General features: G+C 47.0%; 10 protein-coding genes across 10 annotated transcripts; 6 read left to right on the top strand and 4 right to left on the bottom strand.

The window, feature by feature from the left end:
• Positions 1–318: 318 nt before the first annotated feature.
• H6S33_011196 (uncharacterized protein) lies at positions 319–928 on the top strand (the record flags this gene model as incomplete). The annotated part of the gene is made up of 3 exons (XM_044843070.1): positions 319–348; positions 407–473; positions 537–928. The coding sequence occupies 3 exons, from the start codon at positions 319–321 to the stop codon at positions 926–928; spliced, it is 489 nt and encodes a 162-aa protein (XP_044695964.1).
• Positions 929–2,438: 1,510 nt separating this feature from the next.
• Positions 2,439–2,721, top strand: H6S33_011195 (uncharacterized protein; the record flags this gene model as incomplete). The annotated part of the gene is made up of 2 exons (XM_044843059.1): positions 2,439–2,466; positions 2,540–2,721. 2 exons carry the CDS (start codon positions 2,439–2,441, stop codon positions 2,719–2,721), a joined length of 210 nt encoding a protein of 69 aa, XP_044695963.1.
• Positions 2,722–2,937: 216 nt separating this feature from the next.
• Positions 2,938–3,295, bottom strand: H6S33_011194 (uncharacterized protein; the record flags this gene model as incomplete). Its single annotated transcript, XM_044843048.1, has 2 exons — positions 2,938–3,162; positions 3,221–3,295. The coding sequence occupies 2 exons, from the start codon at positions 3,293–3,295 to the stop codon at positions 2,938–2,940; spliced, it is 300 nt and encodes a 99-aa protein (XP_044695962.1).
• A 462-nt stretch (positions 3,296–3,757) lies between these two features.
• H6S33_011193 (uncharacterized protein) lies at positions 3,758–4,323 on the top strand (the record flags this gene model as incomplete). The annotated part of the gene is made up of 3 exons (XM_044843037.1): positions 3,758–3,894; positions 3,948–4,235; positions 4,308–4,323. 3 exons carry the CDS (start codon positions 3,758–3,760, stop codon positions 4,321–4,323), a joined length of 441 nt encoding a protein of 146 aa, XP_044695961.1.
• Positions 4,324–4,524: 201 nt separating this feature from the next.
• Positions 4,525–5,421, bottom strand: H6S33_011192 (uncharacterized protein; the record flags this gene model as incomplete). Its single annotated transcript, XM_044843026.1, has 3 exons — positions 4,525–5,177; positions 5,242–5,314; positions 5,386–5,421. 3 exons carry the CDS (start codon positions 5,419–5,421, stop codon positions 4,525–4,527), a joined length of 762 nt encoding a protein of 253 aa, XP_044695960.1.
• Positions 5,422–6,050: 629 nt separating this feature from the next.
• Positions 6,051–6,451, bottom strand: H6S33_011191 (uncharacterized protein; the record flags this gene model as incomplete). The annotated part of the gene is made up of 2 exons (XM_044843014.1): positions 6,051–6,335; positions 6,389–6,451. The coding sequence occupies 2 exons, from the start codon at positions 6,449–6,451 to the stop codon at positions 6,051–6,053; spliced, it is 348 nt and encodes a 115-aa protein (XP_044695959.1).
• A 1,214-nt stretch (positions 6,452–7,665) lies between these two features.
• Positions 7,666–8,131, top strand: H6S33_011190 (uncharacterized protein; the record flags this gene model as incomplete). The annotated part of the gene is made up of 2 exons (XM_044843003.1): positions 7,666–7,758; positions 7,823–8,131. The coding sequence occupies 2 exons, from the start codon at positions 7,666–7,668 to the stop codon at positions 8,129–8,131; spliced, it is 402 nt and encodes a 133-aa protein (XP_044695958.1).
• A 564-nt stretch (positions 8,132–8,695) lies between these two features.
• Positions 8,696–9,369, top strand: H6S33_011189 (uncharacterized protein; the record flags this gene model as incomplete). The annotated part of the gene is made up of 2 exons (XM_044842992.1): positions 8,696–8,791; positions 8,872–9,369. The coding sequence occupies 2 exons, from the start codon at positions 8,696–8,698 to the stop codon at positions 9,367–9,369; spliced, it is 594 nt and encodes a 197-aa protein (XP_044695957.1).
• Positions 9,370–10,551: 1,182 nt separating this feature from the next.
• H6S33_011188 (uncharacterized protein) lies at positions 10,552–15,165 on the top strand (the record flags this gene model as incomplete). Its single annotated transcript, XM_044842981.1, has 5 exons — positions 10,552–10,588; positions 10,691–10,839; positions 10,899–11,718; positions 11,774–15,066; positions 15,127–15,165. The coding sequence occupies 5 exons, from the start codon at positions 10,552–10,554 to the stop codon at positions 15,163–15,165; spliced, it is 4,338 nt and encodes a 1,445-aa protein (XP_044695956.1).
• A 1,622-nt stretch (positions 15,166–16,787) lies between these two features.
• H6S33_011187 (uncharacterized protein) lies at positions 16,788–17,549 on the bottom strand (the record flags this gene model as incomplete). The annotated part of the gene is made up of 1 exon (XM_044842970.1): positions 16,788–17,549. The coding sequence occupies one exon, from the start codon at positions 17,547–17,549 to the stop codon at positions 16,788–16,790; it is 762 nt and encodes a 253-aa protein (XP_044695955.1).
• Positions 17,550–17,920: the final 371 nt, after the last annotated feature.

Raw genomic sequence — 17,920 nt, 5'->3', positions numbered from 1 at the left:
TACATACGTGGCTATACTAAATAAGGACATACTTCAATTGATTGAGACATCGGCAGATTGCGCGACTCTGAGGTGATCGAGGGCGGTCACTCCTCATTTCTGTAGCATTCCGTAAGTACTAACCTCTAAATTCTGATTATGAGATAACCAACATCGCTATCGACACGCACAGACTATGATGTAGAGAAAGTACCCCCCCCTCCCACCCCACTTCACCAGCTGACATAAAACCTTTATCCTCCCTTACTCTCGCTCACTCTTTTCTACTCAAGCTTCCTCATCTAACTAGTAGACATCTATATACAATCGTACAACATCATGAAGTGGACAGCGGATAATGACCAGCTGGTAAGTATAGTTCTATTTTCTGCCTGTATTTAAGTTATCAATATTAACCGCGACCTAGCTGTTCGTTAAGCTAATCGAAACACACGATGTTGCTATCAAGGCCGAGAAAATAAGGGAAGCATGGCGTACGTCCCCATGTATCCTAATAACCTCATTAGTGAAGTACATCATTAACATATACGATACAGCCAAAGACGGCCGCGAAGTACCCACCGCAAGAGCAATAAGTGAACGGATCCTGCGCATCAGAAACGGCCTAAAGAATGCCAATAAAGGTGACGGTACTGGTGCCGTCCCAGGATCCGTCCCTTCAACCCCTCGAAAACGCAAAAACCCAGCAGCCTCGGTCACCGGAACCCCAAGGACTGCAAAATCACGGCGAGTTGCTGCTACAAAAGAGCTCGATGGCCCAGATAGCCCTATCAGAAGTATTAGAAAGCCTGCTGTTAACGCGGCAGTAAGGATGGCACACGTCCAGGAGCTGGGGGATACGCCAGGATCGTTTGATGCATGTAGTACGGTCGTCGATGCGGCGAATATTTATTATTCGTTTGGGAACTATGGTCCAGATGAGAGCTAGAGTTCCAATTCAAGCCTGTTTGCATATCAGTAGCACAGTAAGAGACATATGTACGTAGACGGTGAGATATATCAATAGCTACGGCATAATTATACGTGTTATTAAAGCCTAATTCATTATAAATGACGTTGCTTTTGTTATGAAGCCAAGTATGCTCTATAGAGATATATATGTTTAATCCATTTATGTGTTTAAAAACTTTAATTCCCTAAAATCTTCTCTGAAATTGGTTGGATCTATTGAGGGAACATTGATAAATGAATTGCCGGACTAACACGAGCTTATTCAAAGAACAGCGCTAGCCTTGCTTTAAAATCTCAGGCGCGTTCAATATCAAGAGAATATATTATATTTTGTAGCAAAGGCAACTAACTACATGTATTGATCAATCATCCAAACCGCTGAAGTTTTCTTACCTTTGGGTCTAGCATTAAATATAAACCTTGTGAGTTATACTATAGACGTCACGTCAAGCCACACTAGATGGGATATTGTAATTACATCAGCGTGTTTGGCTACGTAAGTACATACTGTACTTACCTAGGCCGGTTCTATTCCGTAGTTTGTCCCTCCTCTTCCTCCTCCTCCTCCTCCTTCTTCATGCTTTGTGGCTCCTTCCCTTTTCATAATAATAAAATATCTAGATTCTCAGAGCTTGTTAACGTTCCTTGCAATGCCTCGAAGATGACTCTTTCTGTTTCCATCTCAAACCAAGTCTAAATCCGGCCGCGCATTATGAAAAGTTTTCCTCTGCCCTGCTCTGCCCTGCATATCTACAAGGTTGGGATTCCTATTGTATGTATGTACATATCCGATAGAATTTACCACCTGCTAATAAAGGGGTTCTCCCTGGGATAGTAACTCGAGCTCTGCCCTTCTGTCCTTTGATCACGCCTTGTAAAACCTCGTGGGCTCAGATATCTTTATCGGAAAATGCAAGGCTTATTTGATCTAAGGATCCTGTTGGGCAACAAACTTTAGGAATTGCATGCCACAACCGGTACGGTACCTAGCTAGCCAGCAGTTAAAAGTTTCCTAGTTTCAATAGCACTATCCTCAAAATCAAATCGACCGCGAACCATGGGCTCAATTTGGGATATTCTTTCCGGCCTTCGTGATGCTTGGCCGGCCTGACGTTTGATTTACATGATCAAATGGAAACGCAGCAAACAAGCTAAGCACTGGGCTAATCTTAATCAGCTGCAGTGGGCCGATACCGCAAGATGGAATATCTCTCTGATTTCAACGGTTTGAGTCTCGATTTTCCGTTTGCTCTCCCCAGGGGTCTAGAATATTTCCGGTCGAGATAAATTGAAGCAATTACCTAAATCATGGATTTGTGGAGAGTAGCGATTTATATAAAGACCACAGGAAGGTATATATTCTCATCTCTTTATCTAGTATCATCGATCTACTTTCGACTTCGAACCCAGAGAAGATTCTGTCTGTTGAGAAAGGGATAGAAGCAACACTCACTTACTCTTCGATACCATATTCCACTCAAGATATAATGGAGATCGAGAAGCTTCTCAATCCCGGTACGCGCACACACATCTTTTGCCTTCATATAGGTATCCCACGTGGTATCAGACTGACGGGAATGAATAATAGACAAAGGCAAAGGCAAAGGCGTTGATGAGCCACCAACCAATGAAACGCCAGGAAAGAAAGAAGCGGCAAAGAAAGATGCAGCACAGGCCGAGAAACAGAAGGATTGGGAGCAAAAGATGAAAAGTAAGGGAATGCCGACTCAAGGGTTGAATACATGGCGGGTCAAGAAACAGGAGTCATAATTTGAAATACGAGTACTGCAGCTGGAGCATCGAAGAAGGATAGGGACATAAAATGAGCATTAGTACATAGATATTATAATAATCAATATCAATTTTCGTTACCGCATCACGTGACACATTTTACTGTAATTATCATAGCTATATTTATCTAGTAAAAATCCCAATATCACCATCCTCCAGACATCAGACCTGCAGACCGGTTGCCCTGTGATATTCCTAGGCGCTTGCCTCCAAATCTTCCGCCGTGAGCTTTCTCTTTTTCGGGGTGGCTGGAGTAGACTTCTGCCCCTTCACCAATCCGGAGCAGCTTGCGCTTGAAGACGTCGACATTGAGGTCGAGAGCTCAGTATCTAGTGCCTGTCTCAGCCTTCCCCAACGCTTGCGGGCGGCGTTTTTAGTGACTCGTCCTTCAAGAGCCTGGGCAATCAGGTCCCAATCAAGCTATTACCGTACCCGTTAGTTAGTTGCATCTATAGTACAGGTGATTAACTATACATACCGCTCTCACATCCGTCTGCTTAATGATGGCATAAAGCAACTTTAAGTTTTCTCCGTTCAAGTGTGCAAGAGACATTTTTTTGAGGGCTACTATAGAGTTGATCAGGAAGAGGATGAGGAGTAGGTTTGTGGTGGATCTAGTTAGAGAATTCGAATGAACGTGGGTTTTGAGTCTTTAATAAGATCGTGAAGGCACAAATATGTAAGTACATGTATGTACGTGTAGTTTGTGTCTACGAACCTTACAGGCACATCATTGTCGGTGTGTCTATAGAACAGGGTTGTATACATGTATCATACAATGAGATACATGTAATATTTGGAGTGTTGCACAGACCCATTCATGAGCGATCCAGGGCCTCCCGGACGTATGTACATACATGTACTCTAGTAGAATTGAATGCCTGATACCTAGCCCCATGCCGAGCCCATAGTGAAGCTACATACAGATATGTAGTTTTATCGAGGACATTCCCACTCTTCGTCTTACACACTCATCCTCTCACGCTCATCATCTTCCGATCCCACTTATTTCAAAATGCCAGTTAACGTTTGGACAGACAAAAACCGTTGCCGCCTGCTGTTGACTATCCTCGAAATAAACAACCAGAAACTTCCGCCATGGGATGAGGTTGCAGAGAGAATGGGTGCTGGATACACTGGGGCGGCAGTCAAGTGTGTAAACATGATTGCTTGCTCTTGAGAATGGCAATTGCTGACACATCGAGACAACAATATCAAAAGCTACGAAAAGAGGGACTCCCCCGTCCTGGTGGTGCCAGCGGAACTACACGTGACCAAGTTCCGCCTACTCCAAAGCGAAAGAGAGCACAGCCGCTTGGGAAAAAACAACAGCCACCAGTCGATGACGTAGAGCACGGGACCAGCAGCGATGAGAGTGATAGGAACAAAAGAGCGCGCCTGAAAAAGGAAAGAATTAGCATAAGCCCAGAAAGAACAATAGTGAAGACGGAGCGAGTGGATGAGGATGGCGTTGTGATGTTGGATGATGATGAGTATGTGCCACTTATACGCGCGTAACTATTGCGCTGGTATATTTGTTAACTGACGCGATTTAACCACTTTAGTTTATACTACTGCTGAGCTCGGGAAATCACGTTACGCGCGGTTATTTTGAATGAAAATCTTGTATCGCTATCATTTTATGGTACTACATGTAGCACTTACACGTTTCAGTTGGATGTGTGCACGTGCTTAAAATATATTTGTGTTCCCCGAAGTATGGCCGACGCAACGAGTGATAAAACATGATCAAGTAACGACACAAGATAAGTTACCGTGCCTTCATAACCTCTTACTCTGAACCTCTGTAGAAGTACCAACACTATCCTCATACACATGCATACCAAAAATACCATCATTATCATCACCACAAGGAGTTGGGGCGGTCGGGGTGATCGAAACCGTGGAGCAAGCGGAAGAATCAACAGCAACCGCCTCTGGACCCACCTGTTGGTTTTCCTCATGATCATCACACCCTTCGTTATCCATATCTTCATGGTTCAATCCCACACAACCCTCATTTGCCACATCACTAACAACCTTCTCATCATTCTGATACTCATAGAACCGTTCCCCAGCCCCCCGTACCTGAGCAAACTCTTGCTGCTCTGGCCCCCATCCCATACCTGACCACGCCACATGCTCTTCTCTAGCTTTCTCTATCGCCGCCGCCTCTTCCTCTTCTTCAATCCCGGGCTCAGCCTTCACAACGGCTACGTGCTCAGCTTTGACCCTCTTTCTTCTATTATCTTCATCGTCTTGAGGGTTACGGTAAGCTTTCGGCTTTGGGCCACGTTTCTTACCCGTGGATGTAACACCGCCATTGGGGTTTTTGTTACTTTGGTTATAGTGTTGCTCCCAATCAGCGTGGCGGCGTGCTGTAGCCTTTTCCTTGATCTTAGAAATGCGGTGGGATATGGCCTTCGGGGTTACGTCTATGGTTTGTGGAGATTAGCATGTGGCCATGAGCAGGTAGGGGGATATTGGAAGCGGCGTTACTTTCTCCCATCGATTTAGCAAGTGCTGCGTAGTCGATCTTTACGACATGGAGTTTGAGAACGTTGGCAAATAGCTACGTAGGGATGTTATATTAGAAACAATCTCATCAATCAACCTTTTACCGCATTCGGAGTAGGGACTAACCCTGGCATCGGCCTGTTCATTCCATTGCATAGGCATCTTTTGGACTTTGAGTTGAGGGTAATGGGAATGACGGTAGAGGGAGAGTCTGGGGAAGCTGGGGGCTATATGCAGAGGGTCGATGGTTTTTTGTGTTTGGGTAGTACAGGCATGCGTGGGCGTGGCGGTACACGGCGGAATTAACCAGAAACAAACGAGGAAACAAACAGGGCTGATACATGGATCAATTGTTTGTTCGTGAAGGGTTAAGAGGGTCGATGTTGTTTTAGCTAAGGGGGTTTCCGCACGGTACCTACGGGCTTCTTAGGAATTCGATTGGGATTGAGGTGGGCTGCATTGTTCACGAGATGGGGCAGGTGTATGGGGTATGTATTGGGTATTTTCTTTGTTCAGCTTTGCTAATTCACCACCCTTCCAGTCACCCTTCCCGCTGTACTAAGCGCGGTCTTGAATTTGCGGGTAAAATCATCCATGATAGTCTGGCGCGCTCAACATGATGTGAGAATATCATGAGTGGCCACAGTTGGACTCAGAAATGTTTAATTGATATATCATTTAACACATATTTATGGTTCATACATGTATCATATCATGGTACACCTGTTTTATTCCAGCAGTACAATTTTCGTATCAAGGACTACGTATGTAATAGATTCCCACCATTATCCCTAGCTGGCGGTCTTTACAGCCTTCGAACTCCCCTTTGACCCACTACCGGCCCCATCACTTATGGAATCATCCTCCCTCTCAACTCTTTTCAAGGTGGACTTTCTCGCCTTCCGTGGCGTTGCTGGTGCCTTTTTCTTTACCGGGGAAGCGGTGGTGCTCTTCGTAATACCGGTACCGGTACTATTATTCTTTGCGAGAAAGCCCCTCTTGAGGGAGGTAAGGCGGTTGAATGCGGATCCAGTATTCGTATACCCGGTTTCTTTAGCGACGGCTTCAAAGTCGGTCTGGTATCAAGGGTTAATACGAACATCAGCTGAATATTATGGTGGCTATTTACCTTTCCTTCGGTGTGCATTATGCAGCTGAGAAGGAACTCAGCCTCGCTCGCTGTTGAAGGCATAATCAATCTGTACTTGTGATTGTATCGATGGGAGATGACTTGTAATTGCAATTGATCAATTGAATGCACATATGTGCCGACTTTATATAATTCAAATACAGGCAGGATAAATGTGTACCCAATAAGCTGTTACTCCAATGCTGCCGGCGTGAGACATGGTAGCATCAGGCCAACCTCGCACACAAGCCACACAGTTGAGACATGATACTTTCATTTGGCTTTGGATATTGGTTTTCTAGAAACCCCTCCATGACGTAGGAGGGTGGAGAGAGAGCGTTTAGAGTCCGGGCCTCATATTGTGTGCCCAACATTCAGATACATACATACACGCACGTAGTACATAATATTGGTTCTTACATGTAGGTTTGCGATGATCTGACTTGTCTAGATCTGTATTAGATTGCAATTGTGACGCGGGTCTTCGAGACACGGGCTAGAAATGAGTCATTACTTGTAATTACATTATTATATCCCCATACCCATGATGGGAGTACAAACAGTGCTCACATCATGTAGCCATTTGTTGCACGCCGAACAGCATGCTAACAGATAGTACATAGGTAGCGCTTCTTTTGTGACCTGCATATGCCCTTATTGACAATAGTTGCGAGTTCCATGTTTGATGCACTTCTAGCCTTATTCGTGATTGACAGGCGGATTGGATAGTGTATGTACCCACCTCCGAGACATCACGTATTTGTGGTAGAAACCTTGGTTATCCGAATAGAGTACATACTCCAGGTACTCTTGGTTCCGGACGCTCCTGGTGTTTAGGTGATTTAATTCAAAAGCATTGCCTTATTATTTTACAATTATTTGCTTATGATACTCACTAGCATATGACTCCTTGATGTACGTCAAGTACGTCAGTGGCTGTTTGGCTGGATCCAACAGTATCGATATCAAAGGAGGTTGTGCAACTCAACTATACGTATTTCGCAATTGGAGAAGGTTGGAACGGCTGGATCAATAAATGATGTAATGGGCACAAGAAATAAACCTTACCACCTTTCAGTACTAGAACTAGCAAATATGAACTGTAACAATCATATCAGCAATGGTACACAGGGTTAGGTAGGCCCCACGATCTCAAAGGATCAAGAGGATATAAATAAAGCAGAAATATTCCCCTACCTACATAATTAGATTGAAACCAAACTCTTTAACCTCTCTTCACGGTCCAGAATTAAGTCTTGAATATCATACAGTCAAAAATGACCGATACCGAAAAGCCCGCAGTTAAGACTACCAAAAGCGAAGGCCAGTTCTGGCTTGCAGTCTTTGAATGTTGCGAATCGCCCCCCAAGGTACTACATACCTTGCCTTCCGCCTCCCTTTCGCTTCCTAGCTTCATCCACTGATAAAATCTAGATCGATTTTGACAAGCTGGCCGAGAAATGCAACTACAAGAATGCTACCACCGCCAGAGTTATGTTTAATGGCAAGCGCAAAGCACTCCGTGATGCTGAACTAGCTCTCGGTGGTGGTACCGGTACTGCAGCTCCACCCGTAAGCCCAAAGAGGGGCCGTAAGCCGAAGCCGAAAGCCGATGGTGAGGATGGGGAGGATGGCGGTGAGCCGGTAAAGAAGAGGGGCAGAGGGAGACCAAAGAAGGTGGTGGCAGCACCGGAGGAGGAGGAGGAACATATCACTACTGCGGAGGAGGATGCCAGTACCTAGCAGGATCTCATGGAATAATTTGTGGTTTGCTTGTACGCATGATATTATACATGTTGGTAGTGGATGTTGAGTTCGGTTTGACAAGCTGTTGTATTGTTAGTTTGCAGCCAGTGACACCGAGAGCCGATTGATTTTAGTAAGTTGTGATAAATGTGACAAGAATCACGCTGAATGTTACTTACTCCTACTATTTACCACCGTGATATTCTAAAGAGTCTGCGTTACGGTTTTACCAAACCGGTAGACACCACCCTTTTGGGACGCCCACACGTGTGCGTACACACCCGCACCTACGTGCATAAACCCAGCCCAAACCAAGTGTGCCACACGCAAAGAGGTCAGTGATCTTTCTAGCATCTTATCTAGAATGCAAGCACATGCACATCTCGATGCATCTATGACGATGTGGAAGATTGATTAGTAGGTATGGTGGGGGGTTGGGAGTTGGGGGTAGAAAAAAGAATATATACGAGCTCATGTAGCTAGTTGTACCCATAAATCCATACACACTCCCTCTCAATCTTCCTTCTTCACAATCCCTCCTGAACCCTATTCACAGCAGTCATGGTGCGCCCAGGAGCTCCATTGGCCATAGCCAAACAAGAACGCAAATTCGAATTCTTCCAGGCCATCCTTGAGTGCCAGGTCGGGCAGCCAAGGGTATCTTTCCCCATCCAAAGTCTGACAGTGATTCACTGTAAGTTCTCTAAACAGGAATTAGGCTAACAAGCCCCTAAAAGATTGATTTCGAAAAGCTAGCTCGTAGACTGGGCTACAAGAATGAACGCTGCGCCGCTGATAGTTACTACCGCTTCTGTCGAGAGCATTTGAAAAGGATACACCAAGCCGCACCAGCACTCAGAGGTGGATCGGGTGTAGACGGAGCACCGCCCAGACCCAGAAGGCCATCAAACTGGAAACAAACATATGATATGAATGGAGTGCCCACTGGTGGCTTTCAAGACGATGATGAAGTGGAAGTATCGGAGGAGGAGGAGGAGGAGGAGGAGGAGGAGGAGGAGGAGGAGGAGAAAGCTGAAGAAGCAGGAGAAACGGAGGTAAAGCCGGAGGTTAAACAGGAGTTTCCGGTATGGAATCTGGAGTCGTTTCTTAGGTCCACGGAGGAGATTGCTCGTGAAACATCAGTGGTGGTGGTAAAGGATGAGGATGAGGATCCGAAGGAGATTGATGGGGTGGTCGTGAAGAAGGAGACTATGTCGGAAGTTTGGAAGTGGTGAGTGAGAACTTGTGATGGGGTTGGTTTTTTATTTATTTAATTGTGGATGGATATCATAATTGAAGTTTTTCATCTTTCACTATTATTTGATCGGGACTCTTCTGGGGATACAAATTAGACCCTAGTATCTGGATCACTCCTTGTACTAGGGTGTCACAGACCACAATGCCTAGGAACTACATGTATGTAGGTGCACTACTATGTCTAAGGGGCTGGCGATTAAGGTACATGCGGTGACATACAATATTCTTTTAGTTAAGCTTTTCCCCATACTCTAATTGAACCTCATGGATTTATCAAACCCATCAGAATTGAAGTGATTAGAATTCGGCTATGTATGTTATAGGTAATGCTCATCGGATGGCACGTGGGCTGCCGGTAAGTCCACATTAGCGAATGAGTGGTATGTGCTTCGCATCATTGGTGGGGAAGGACGGGCTGCCGGTGCTGTGTTTGGTTCGTCGGATGGAAAGAGATGCATAACAGCAGGCCAAGAAAGAATATCTCGCATAAACCGAACCTGAATAGTATTAATAGTAGCGTACCACCATCACTAACAACATCATCGCCTTCAATATCGTCGTGACTAGTATGTAGAGTAGGTTAATGATAATGCGAATATTCAGAGTGTTGGGTGGCTGTATGGATGGCCTATGGTGTGCTAGGGTAAGTTCCTCTGACCAATCACGATAAAGTGGGGAAGTGTGAGATGAAGGCGAGAGGAAGATGAGGGGATGATGAGGGGTTTAACGGGGGTGTAGGTAAAGTAAACCGTAGATACTTGTTCTTGGTGGTTTTGTTGGTGGTTGCACTGGTAGAGTAGGCAGTAGTTGATCATCCTCCCCTAATAATCCGCACCCCTACCACACTCTGGGCAACGTTCCCCCTTCCGTTTCCTTACTACATGCCCCCTCTCCGTACCAACACCGCTCATCATCGCACTTCCGTCTACCCCGAGTGGATTCCCACAGCAGAAGAAGCCATCTTCTTCTTTCCCCCTCTCTGACAAACTCCCTCAACCCCCCACTCAAACACCCCTCAACTCACCCCTTGCTTCAGCATCTTACTGTTATCCTCTACCATCTAATTAATCCTAATACACTCTACAACCGAGTGATCGCGCGCTCGCATCACTATCAACTTTAGCCACCTTTCATCACCAGCATCGCGTACATCACAAACTATGACCATGAGTGAAGTGGACAGAACATCCGAGACTGGTTAGAACGCCTCCCCCCACCCTCCCTTTCTCCCCCACCCCTTAGTTGATTTAAGCTTTCTGCCACAAAACGGGTTCTTCGATAGCTGACTTGGCTCCTTAGACCATGTTATCGTCCTCACACCCGAAGAGAAGAGAGTTTTCGGGCAGCTTTTCCAGGCTGCTGACCGCGACGGACTCAGCGTTGTTACGGGAGAGCTAGCTGTTAAATTTTTCGAAAAGTCTGGGCTTAACCCGAGAATCCTTGGAGAGGTGAGTGGTTGTAGCGATGCTGAATGCTATCTCAAGTCTCAAAGCTAATTTGACTTTAGATTTGGGGGATCGCGGACACGCAAAACCGAGGACTGCTCACAAAAGTCGGCTTCAGTGTTGCTCTTAGATTGATTGGACAAGCGCAGAATGGGCAGCATCCTCGCCCCGAGCTGGCGCAACACCCTGGACCGCTCCCAGTGTTCGAGGGTGTAAACATTATAAATACACCGGCGCCTCCAGTTACTTCTTCGCCGCCGCCGCCGCCAACGGCCCCGGTTCAACAGGCCCAACTTTCGGGTCCAGGAGGAGGGATGATAAGAGTTCCTCCTATCACGATTCAGGATGTGGAGAGATTCACGGGACTTTTCGAAAAGTCCGGGGCCCAGGATGGTGTCCTGCCAGGTGATGTAGCGAAGAGCATCTTCCAACGTGCCAAGCTTCCGAACCAGACTCTAGGATTGATTTGGAACCTTGCCGACCGACAACACCGAGGCGTTCTCGGCCCAGCAGAGTTCGTGGTCGCTATGCACTTAATTACCTGTTCCAAGAATGGATCACTACCCGTATTGCCTCAAATCCTTCCCCCCGGTTTCTATGAAGCTGCAGCTGGTAGAATTCCCGCGCGACCTGGCCCAGATCGGCGACAGGCCGGGAGAGGCGTTCCACCGAATATGCCTCCTATTCCACCAATTCCGAAGCAATTTAGTGGAAACCTACAGCAACGTGCTCAGTCGCCTTTATCGAGGCAGTTCACCCCTCCGGTTACGCAGGCTCTCCCTCGTCAGGGAACTGGGGATTGGGCAATTAATGCTGCCGATAAGGCTCGTTTTGATCAAGTCTTTTTGACAATTGACAAGCAGAATAGAGGCTTCATCACTGGTTAGTATTCGGGTTCTCGATATTGCGTTTTGACTTTATCTAATGCAAGTTTTAGGAGAGGAGGCTGTTCCTTTCTTTGGAAACTCAAACCTTCCAGAAGATATACTTGCTACTATCTGGGATCTTGCAGATATTACTAAGGCGGGGCGTTTGAACCGCGATGAGTTTGCTATTGCTATGCACCTTATACGTCAACAACGCAACTCTCCTGGTGCAGGTTCGTTGCCTGAAGTTCTTCCTATGAATTTAATCCCCCCGTCTATGCGCCAACAGGTGCAATTCTCACAACGTATTGACCCCACCCATGACTTAAATGAATCTCTTACTTACTATAAATCAGCTCTCCCAAGCCCCTACGAACCCCAAGCACCCCCAGCCCCACCCCTACCACCAAAGGCAGCTTCAGATGACTTGTTTGATTTGGACTTTTCAGGCACGCCAGCATCAGCACCGGCGCCGCCAGCCTCTGCCCCTCCTCCAGCTTCGCTAAGTCCATTTGATACTGATGTTTTTGGTATGAAGTCCGCCCCGCCAACTGGTGCGACTGCTGGAGCTCCGTCGGGGACGGCTTCACAAGCTCCCAATTTTTTTACAACCACTGCGCGTACATTTGTCCCTACATCTGGTTTTGGACAGGCCATGATTTCTCCTTCACAGACCGGAGGTTCTAGTACTTCTGCAACCGCAAATCGTCCCGTACCTCCCATGATGGATGATTTGCTTGGTGATGCCGATCCGGAAGTTAGCAAGAAACTTACAAACGATACTACTGAATTGGCAAATCTGTCGAATAATATTGGCACTTTGACCAAACAAACTACGGAGCTGAAGGGAAAGAGAGCTTCTACTGAGCAAGAGTTATCTGCTCTCAGCTCCCAGAAGGCAGCTATTGAAGCACAGTTGGCTACCTTAAGAGCAGCTTACGAGCGAGAGGCGGAACACGCTAAAAAGATGGAAGATCAGCTCGCGGCTTCAAAGGCAGATACCAATAGGCTACGCATAGAGTATGCATCAGTGGAACAGAATTATAATGAGCTTATATCCCGAAAGCAGGAAGTTTCCTCTGCACTCGATTCCGATAAAAGAGAGAACGAGAACCTGTCTCAGAGGATGAAGGCACTCAATGCGGAAAATATTAATTTAAGACAGGAGCTAGAGAGATTACAATCGCAGGCCAGACAACAGAAAGGGTTAGTAGCTATCAATAAGAAACAAGTTGCCACTGGAGAAATCGAGCGTGATAGGCTTCAAAAAGATATCGAAGATACCAGGTCAAACATTGCCAGTCCTCCTCCTCCGGGCAGTCCGACGCCTTCATCTGCCAGCATAAATACAAACCCTTTCCATCGTAGGTCACCGCCAGCGACTGCAGATTCAGCATTTTCACCCTCACCATTTGCTCCGGGAGCTACCGCACCCCAGGCCCCGAGTCTAGATGATGTTTTTGGTCCTGCATTTGCTGTTTCGCCAATGCCAACTGGGTCTTCTTTGACCTCCTTCCATAGGGCACAAACTGAGGCAAGTGCTCCTTCGGCTTCCGAGGGCGGAAACGCCGAACACTCAACCCCACCCACATCCCCACCAGGGTCGTCATACCATGGTTCTCCTCAACTTTCTGAAGTTCCTCCGGTTTCTGCCGCGGTTCAGATGAATCCATCCTTTTTACCATTCCAAATCAATCGTGCAGACTCAATGACCTCCTCTGTACAGGTTAACCCGCCTGCTAGCGCCCACGGTGGCGATGAGTTTTCGAGACCAGATACGCCAAACTGGGCGACCCCCAGCGATACTCCGGCCAGGGAAAGAGATGCATTTGTTAAGGCTGAAGACAGGAGGGGTAGTTTCAGCGTAAAAAGTGATGCTGGTACCGAAGCTTCAGCTAAGGTATCGTTCCTTGATGGTGGAAAAGAGAAGACGAACAACGATAGGTCGCCATTTGCCTCTGTTATGCCCGTGGAGAAGAATACTACTGGAAGTACTACTGGTGGTGAGAGGCCTGGTATGAGACCATCTGAGAAGAGAGACTCCTTCTCAAGTTACGGAACGCCATCCCAGTCGATTCCTGGCGCATTTCCAAGCATTGAAGGAATGCAGGCTCCAATCAAACCCACTGCGACTGGCGAAAGTACTATGAGTAACAAGAGCAGTGGCAGTGGTATTGGAAAGTCTGCATTTGGGTCAATGCTTGCTAACCGGGCTGATCCCAAAGATTTCGATGATGCATTCAAGACCTTTTCTGTAAGGACCCAGGAAAGACAAAACACCGGTGGATCCGCCACCGGAAGTTTGAGCGCCAGTAGATTCGATAAAGAATTCCCACCGATAGAGGAGGTTGGGCCAGATGATGATAGTGACAGTGATGTCGATAAGGGATTTGATGACAATTTCACTTCCAGCCCTGTTCAAACCCATACCCAGCCGGCCACCACTGCCCCCCCACCGACAACAAGTCCTGCTCCAATGGATCAGGGTATATCTAGGCCGCCTGCTCTGTCAGCTCAGCAGTCCCCCCCTGCGTACACCCCTGGATCAAAGGCTGGAGAGAAGAATCCGTTCCCGGAATATAGCGGGCTTCTTCCCTCCAGGACTGATCCTATGAAGCATGAGGGCACTACTCCTGGTGGAGGCACCAACACAGTTATTTTCCCTGGTTCTGCTCCTACATCCCCCCAACATACCGGCTCAAATGCCTTTGGTCAGAATAATTCAATTTTCTCCTCATCACCCTCCGGTTCAAAAGGTCAATCGTTGAGTGCCAACAACACTGGAAATGTTTTCTCTGCTTCGCCTCCGATCGTATCCAAGAGTCCTGCTCCTTCTGCAGCGAATACAGCTCAACCGTCGGCTAACCCCATTCCTGACGAATTTGATGATGAGTTTGGAGATCTAGCAGAGGCCAAAGAAGCTGACGATAAGGGCGACGACAACGATTTTGGCGGGTTTGATGACTTCAACCCCGTGTTCGATTCTCAATCCAGTCATAGCAATAACCATACAGCATCCGGTAATGCTATGGACGCCGATGAAGGCTTCACAACATTCAACTTCAATATCGATTCTCCTTCAGCGCAGACACAAAAACAGGGGCAGCAACAACAGCATGAAGAGGACTGGGATGCTATTTTTGATTCGCCGCAACCTCCGAGGACGCAGACAAATGGAGGAACTGAGGAGACTTCTGGACAGAGTGGTACGGGCCCCGTCGATGTCGAGGCTGGGGGCGTTGCCCTGGCTGGTGAGAGCGACGCTGCATCAGAGGATGCAAAGATTACTGAGTTGACCGGATTGGGTTTTGGCAGAGAGAGTTCGGTGAAGGCACTCGAAAAGCATGGTTACAACCTCGAACAAGTATGGACTCCTTGAGTCCAATCTCTTTCCGGGGTGTTCCTAACTGATGTGATTCTTTAGGCGGCAAACTCCCTCTTTTCGGAAGCGGAGTCGAAGTAATTTGAGGTAGGTAGAAATAATAAGTGGGTGGAAGGGTGGGTGAATTTACGTTTTCTATTCATTGTCTGATATCATTCTTTTATTTGTTTTGTCGTTATCACCAAGCGAGTAAATTTGGTGATTTCGAGCGTGGAGCGGACCGAGTCGAGTTGGGAGGCCTAGATGAAGCTAGGCAGAGGCAGAGAAAACCACTGGGACCAAATAACTCTCCTTACTATGTTGTTTTGATTTTTTACATACCATATTTCTTTTGTTATAGTGTGCTTGCTTTGCTCTGGGCAGGTCGTTTTTCACAAAGTGCGTAGAGCGGGGAGGATTTTTCATATCCATGATTTTCATCGCCAGCCAGTACGGCATTACCATACCTTTGTTGAGTGTTGATTTCGAGTCGTTTCTGTACCCGTAGTTAGTTTGCGCGCGTGCGTGAGGTATCATTACTCTCTTTTTGGCCGACAATAGCTGGACCTTTCCTTTTTCCTTTTTTGTTCATCTTAGTTTCTCAGGTATTTTATCCTACCTGCATATTTACATACCCCCCATCATCATCATGCGACAATAGTTTCTTTTATTTGTTGTTTTCTTTTTGGTTAGTTTAGGTGGCTCAGCTTAGACTGGTTTAATCAAGATTGTAATTTCTTTGGACGTGCTTGACGAGGCCGGTCGTTTCAGTAATCTAGTTGCGGCTGCGCTCGCTATGTGATAAGGCACAGTGGGAGCTGAGGAGGAGGGCGAGGAGGTTGTATTCATAATACTAGACCACAACTATCAAGGTGATAAATGACGACCTCGGGTGTAGAAGTTGCGCCTGAGACCTTCTCGTATTGGTGGGTTGTAGGTGGTGTATTACCTCTTTGTTCTGATGGCCTGGTGTTGGGTTGAGTTAGTGATCATACCATTGCACTAGACAGACAGCCTTCTTATTGAGTTTTGACAAAGTGAAAGTGACTGGCAGGGCGTTTCCTGTCTATCGATGCCCAGCTAGGTATTGCAGCCATTGCATCATCAGATCCGCTCCTCAGCAGTAGCGTGATCTCTGAACCATGGTCACGCAATCTTGGCAGCGTGACAGCCTTGTTCCATAGCTTGGCCAAAGTAGATACTTGTAGGGACGAGTAGCAAGTTTCCTCCGTGCTGTGCAAAAGATAAGAAGCATATATGTAGGTATCTGTTCTACCCTATCGCTCCCAATGCCGCCTGCCCGTGGCCGCCCTCGTCCTCCAAACGAATTGAAAATACTGCGCAACCCCTCTCAGAAGCTCAGAACAGATGTCGTACAATTACGGGCTGGTGATTGCAGTAGCAAAATAACGCCTTTCAATTGGCCAGAGGAGGGGAGGGGCAACCTATGGAAGGTAGCATACAGACCTACCTGAAAAAAAGGTTTGTGTTACCCCCGATCTGACCCCTTCCCATTTATCTGGGTTGTTCCAATCCCGTGGGTTTGGGGTGACAGGGAAGCTTCCACATATCAAACCTTTTCTTCTGCGGAAGGTCTTACTTACATGTAGGTACTTACATTACAGGTCATGTGGCTCATTAGCAATGGGGTAGGGAAGGAAGGGGAGGGAAGCTAATTGGTGTTTTTTTTTTTTTTTTTTTTTAAGATCTATCGTGATTTATGTCTATTTTCTTCTTAATCCTACTGCACTAGTGATGATGAATTCCTTCAGCAATTCTTTGACTTTCTTGTACCTATACCTCTTCGCCAACACCAGTGGTGTCTCTCCTCTACTCCCTACTGCATAAACATTTGCCCCCTTACTTAGCAACAGCATCACAATCGGTACACTGCCATAGCTAACCGCCTCATGCAATGCTGTCCACCTAGAGTTTATACTCCTCGCCTCCATGTCCGCCCCATAGTCCAACAGCAAGCTTATAATCCCCGTCTTCCCCCTCTGCACCGCAATCTGCAGCGGTGTCGCCCCCATGTGGTCCCTCGCCTCGACACAAGCTCCATATTCCAGCAACATTCTCGCCATCCCGGTGAAGCCCTCCATGACCGCGTAGTGAAGCGGTGTTTTCCTGTGCTGATCTGTAGCTTTCACGTCGGCGCCGTTCTCTAGCAATAGCCGCACCAGCCCCTCGTCGCGGTGTAGAGCGATCTTGTGCAGTGCTGTGCCTGTTATCCATTCCTTTGTATTCTGGATGTTGATGTCGCAACCCATTTCCAGCAGTAGGGATATGAGAGGTTTGTGGCCACGTTCGGCGGCCCATAAGAGAGCGGGGGCACCATCTATATCTTGCTGAGCATGTCGAATAAGGAGTGGAGTGAGAAGGATGTGAAAAAATCGTGATGTGCGGATGAGGTGGTTGAGGGAGCACAAGTCGAGGTCTTCAGCGATAGGATGGAGAAGCTCATTAGGGAGACTAAGCAGGGACATGGTATGTTTAATGTGGATCGATTAGAGTGTTCGGCTACGGCTATTAACTGGCGGGGGTGCGGTAGTGAGAATAATAGTTTAGATGGACAGTGAAGTGCGTTGCAGGCCCACTTTTAGGGTTTCAGGGGGGGTGTAGACGGGCCAACGGGTAGAGTATTGGTGTAGGCAGGCACATGTATAATAGGGGATGAAGTCAAACGGTTGCCAGGACGCCTTCATCGCGCAGACTACATAGGTAAGTATTCGCTGTAGAGCAGGTACGTGTTCTAGTGAGGTGTGGAACATTAATTGCCTTCATAGAAGAAGTTATCAGACGCAATAGTTATCTGGCTGTGGCAGTCAGGCTGTCAGCTGTCCCATTCTACCATATC

The sequence above is a fragment of the Morchella sextelata genome, assembly GCF_020137385.1.
Source record: "Morchella sextelata strain SCLS chromosome Unknown scls_6, whole genome shotgun sequence".
Taxonomy (NCBI): domain Eukaryota; kingdom Fungi; phylum Ascomycota; class Pezizomycetes; order Pezizales; family Morchellaceae; genus Morchella; species Morchella sextelata.
This window is presented reverse-complemented; position numbering and strand designations above follow the sequence as displayed.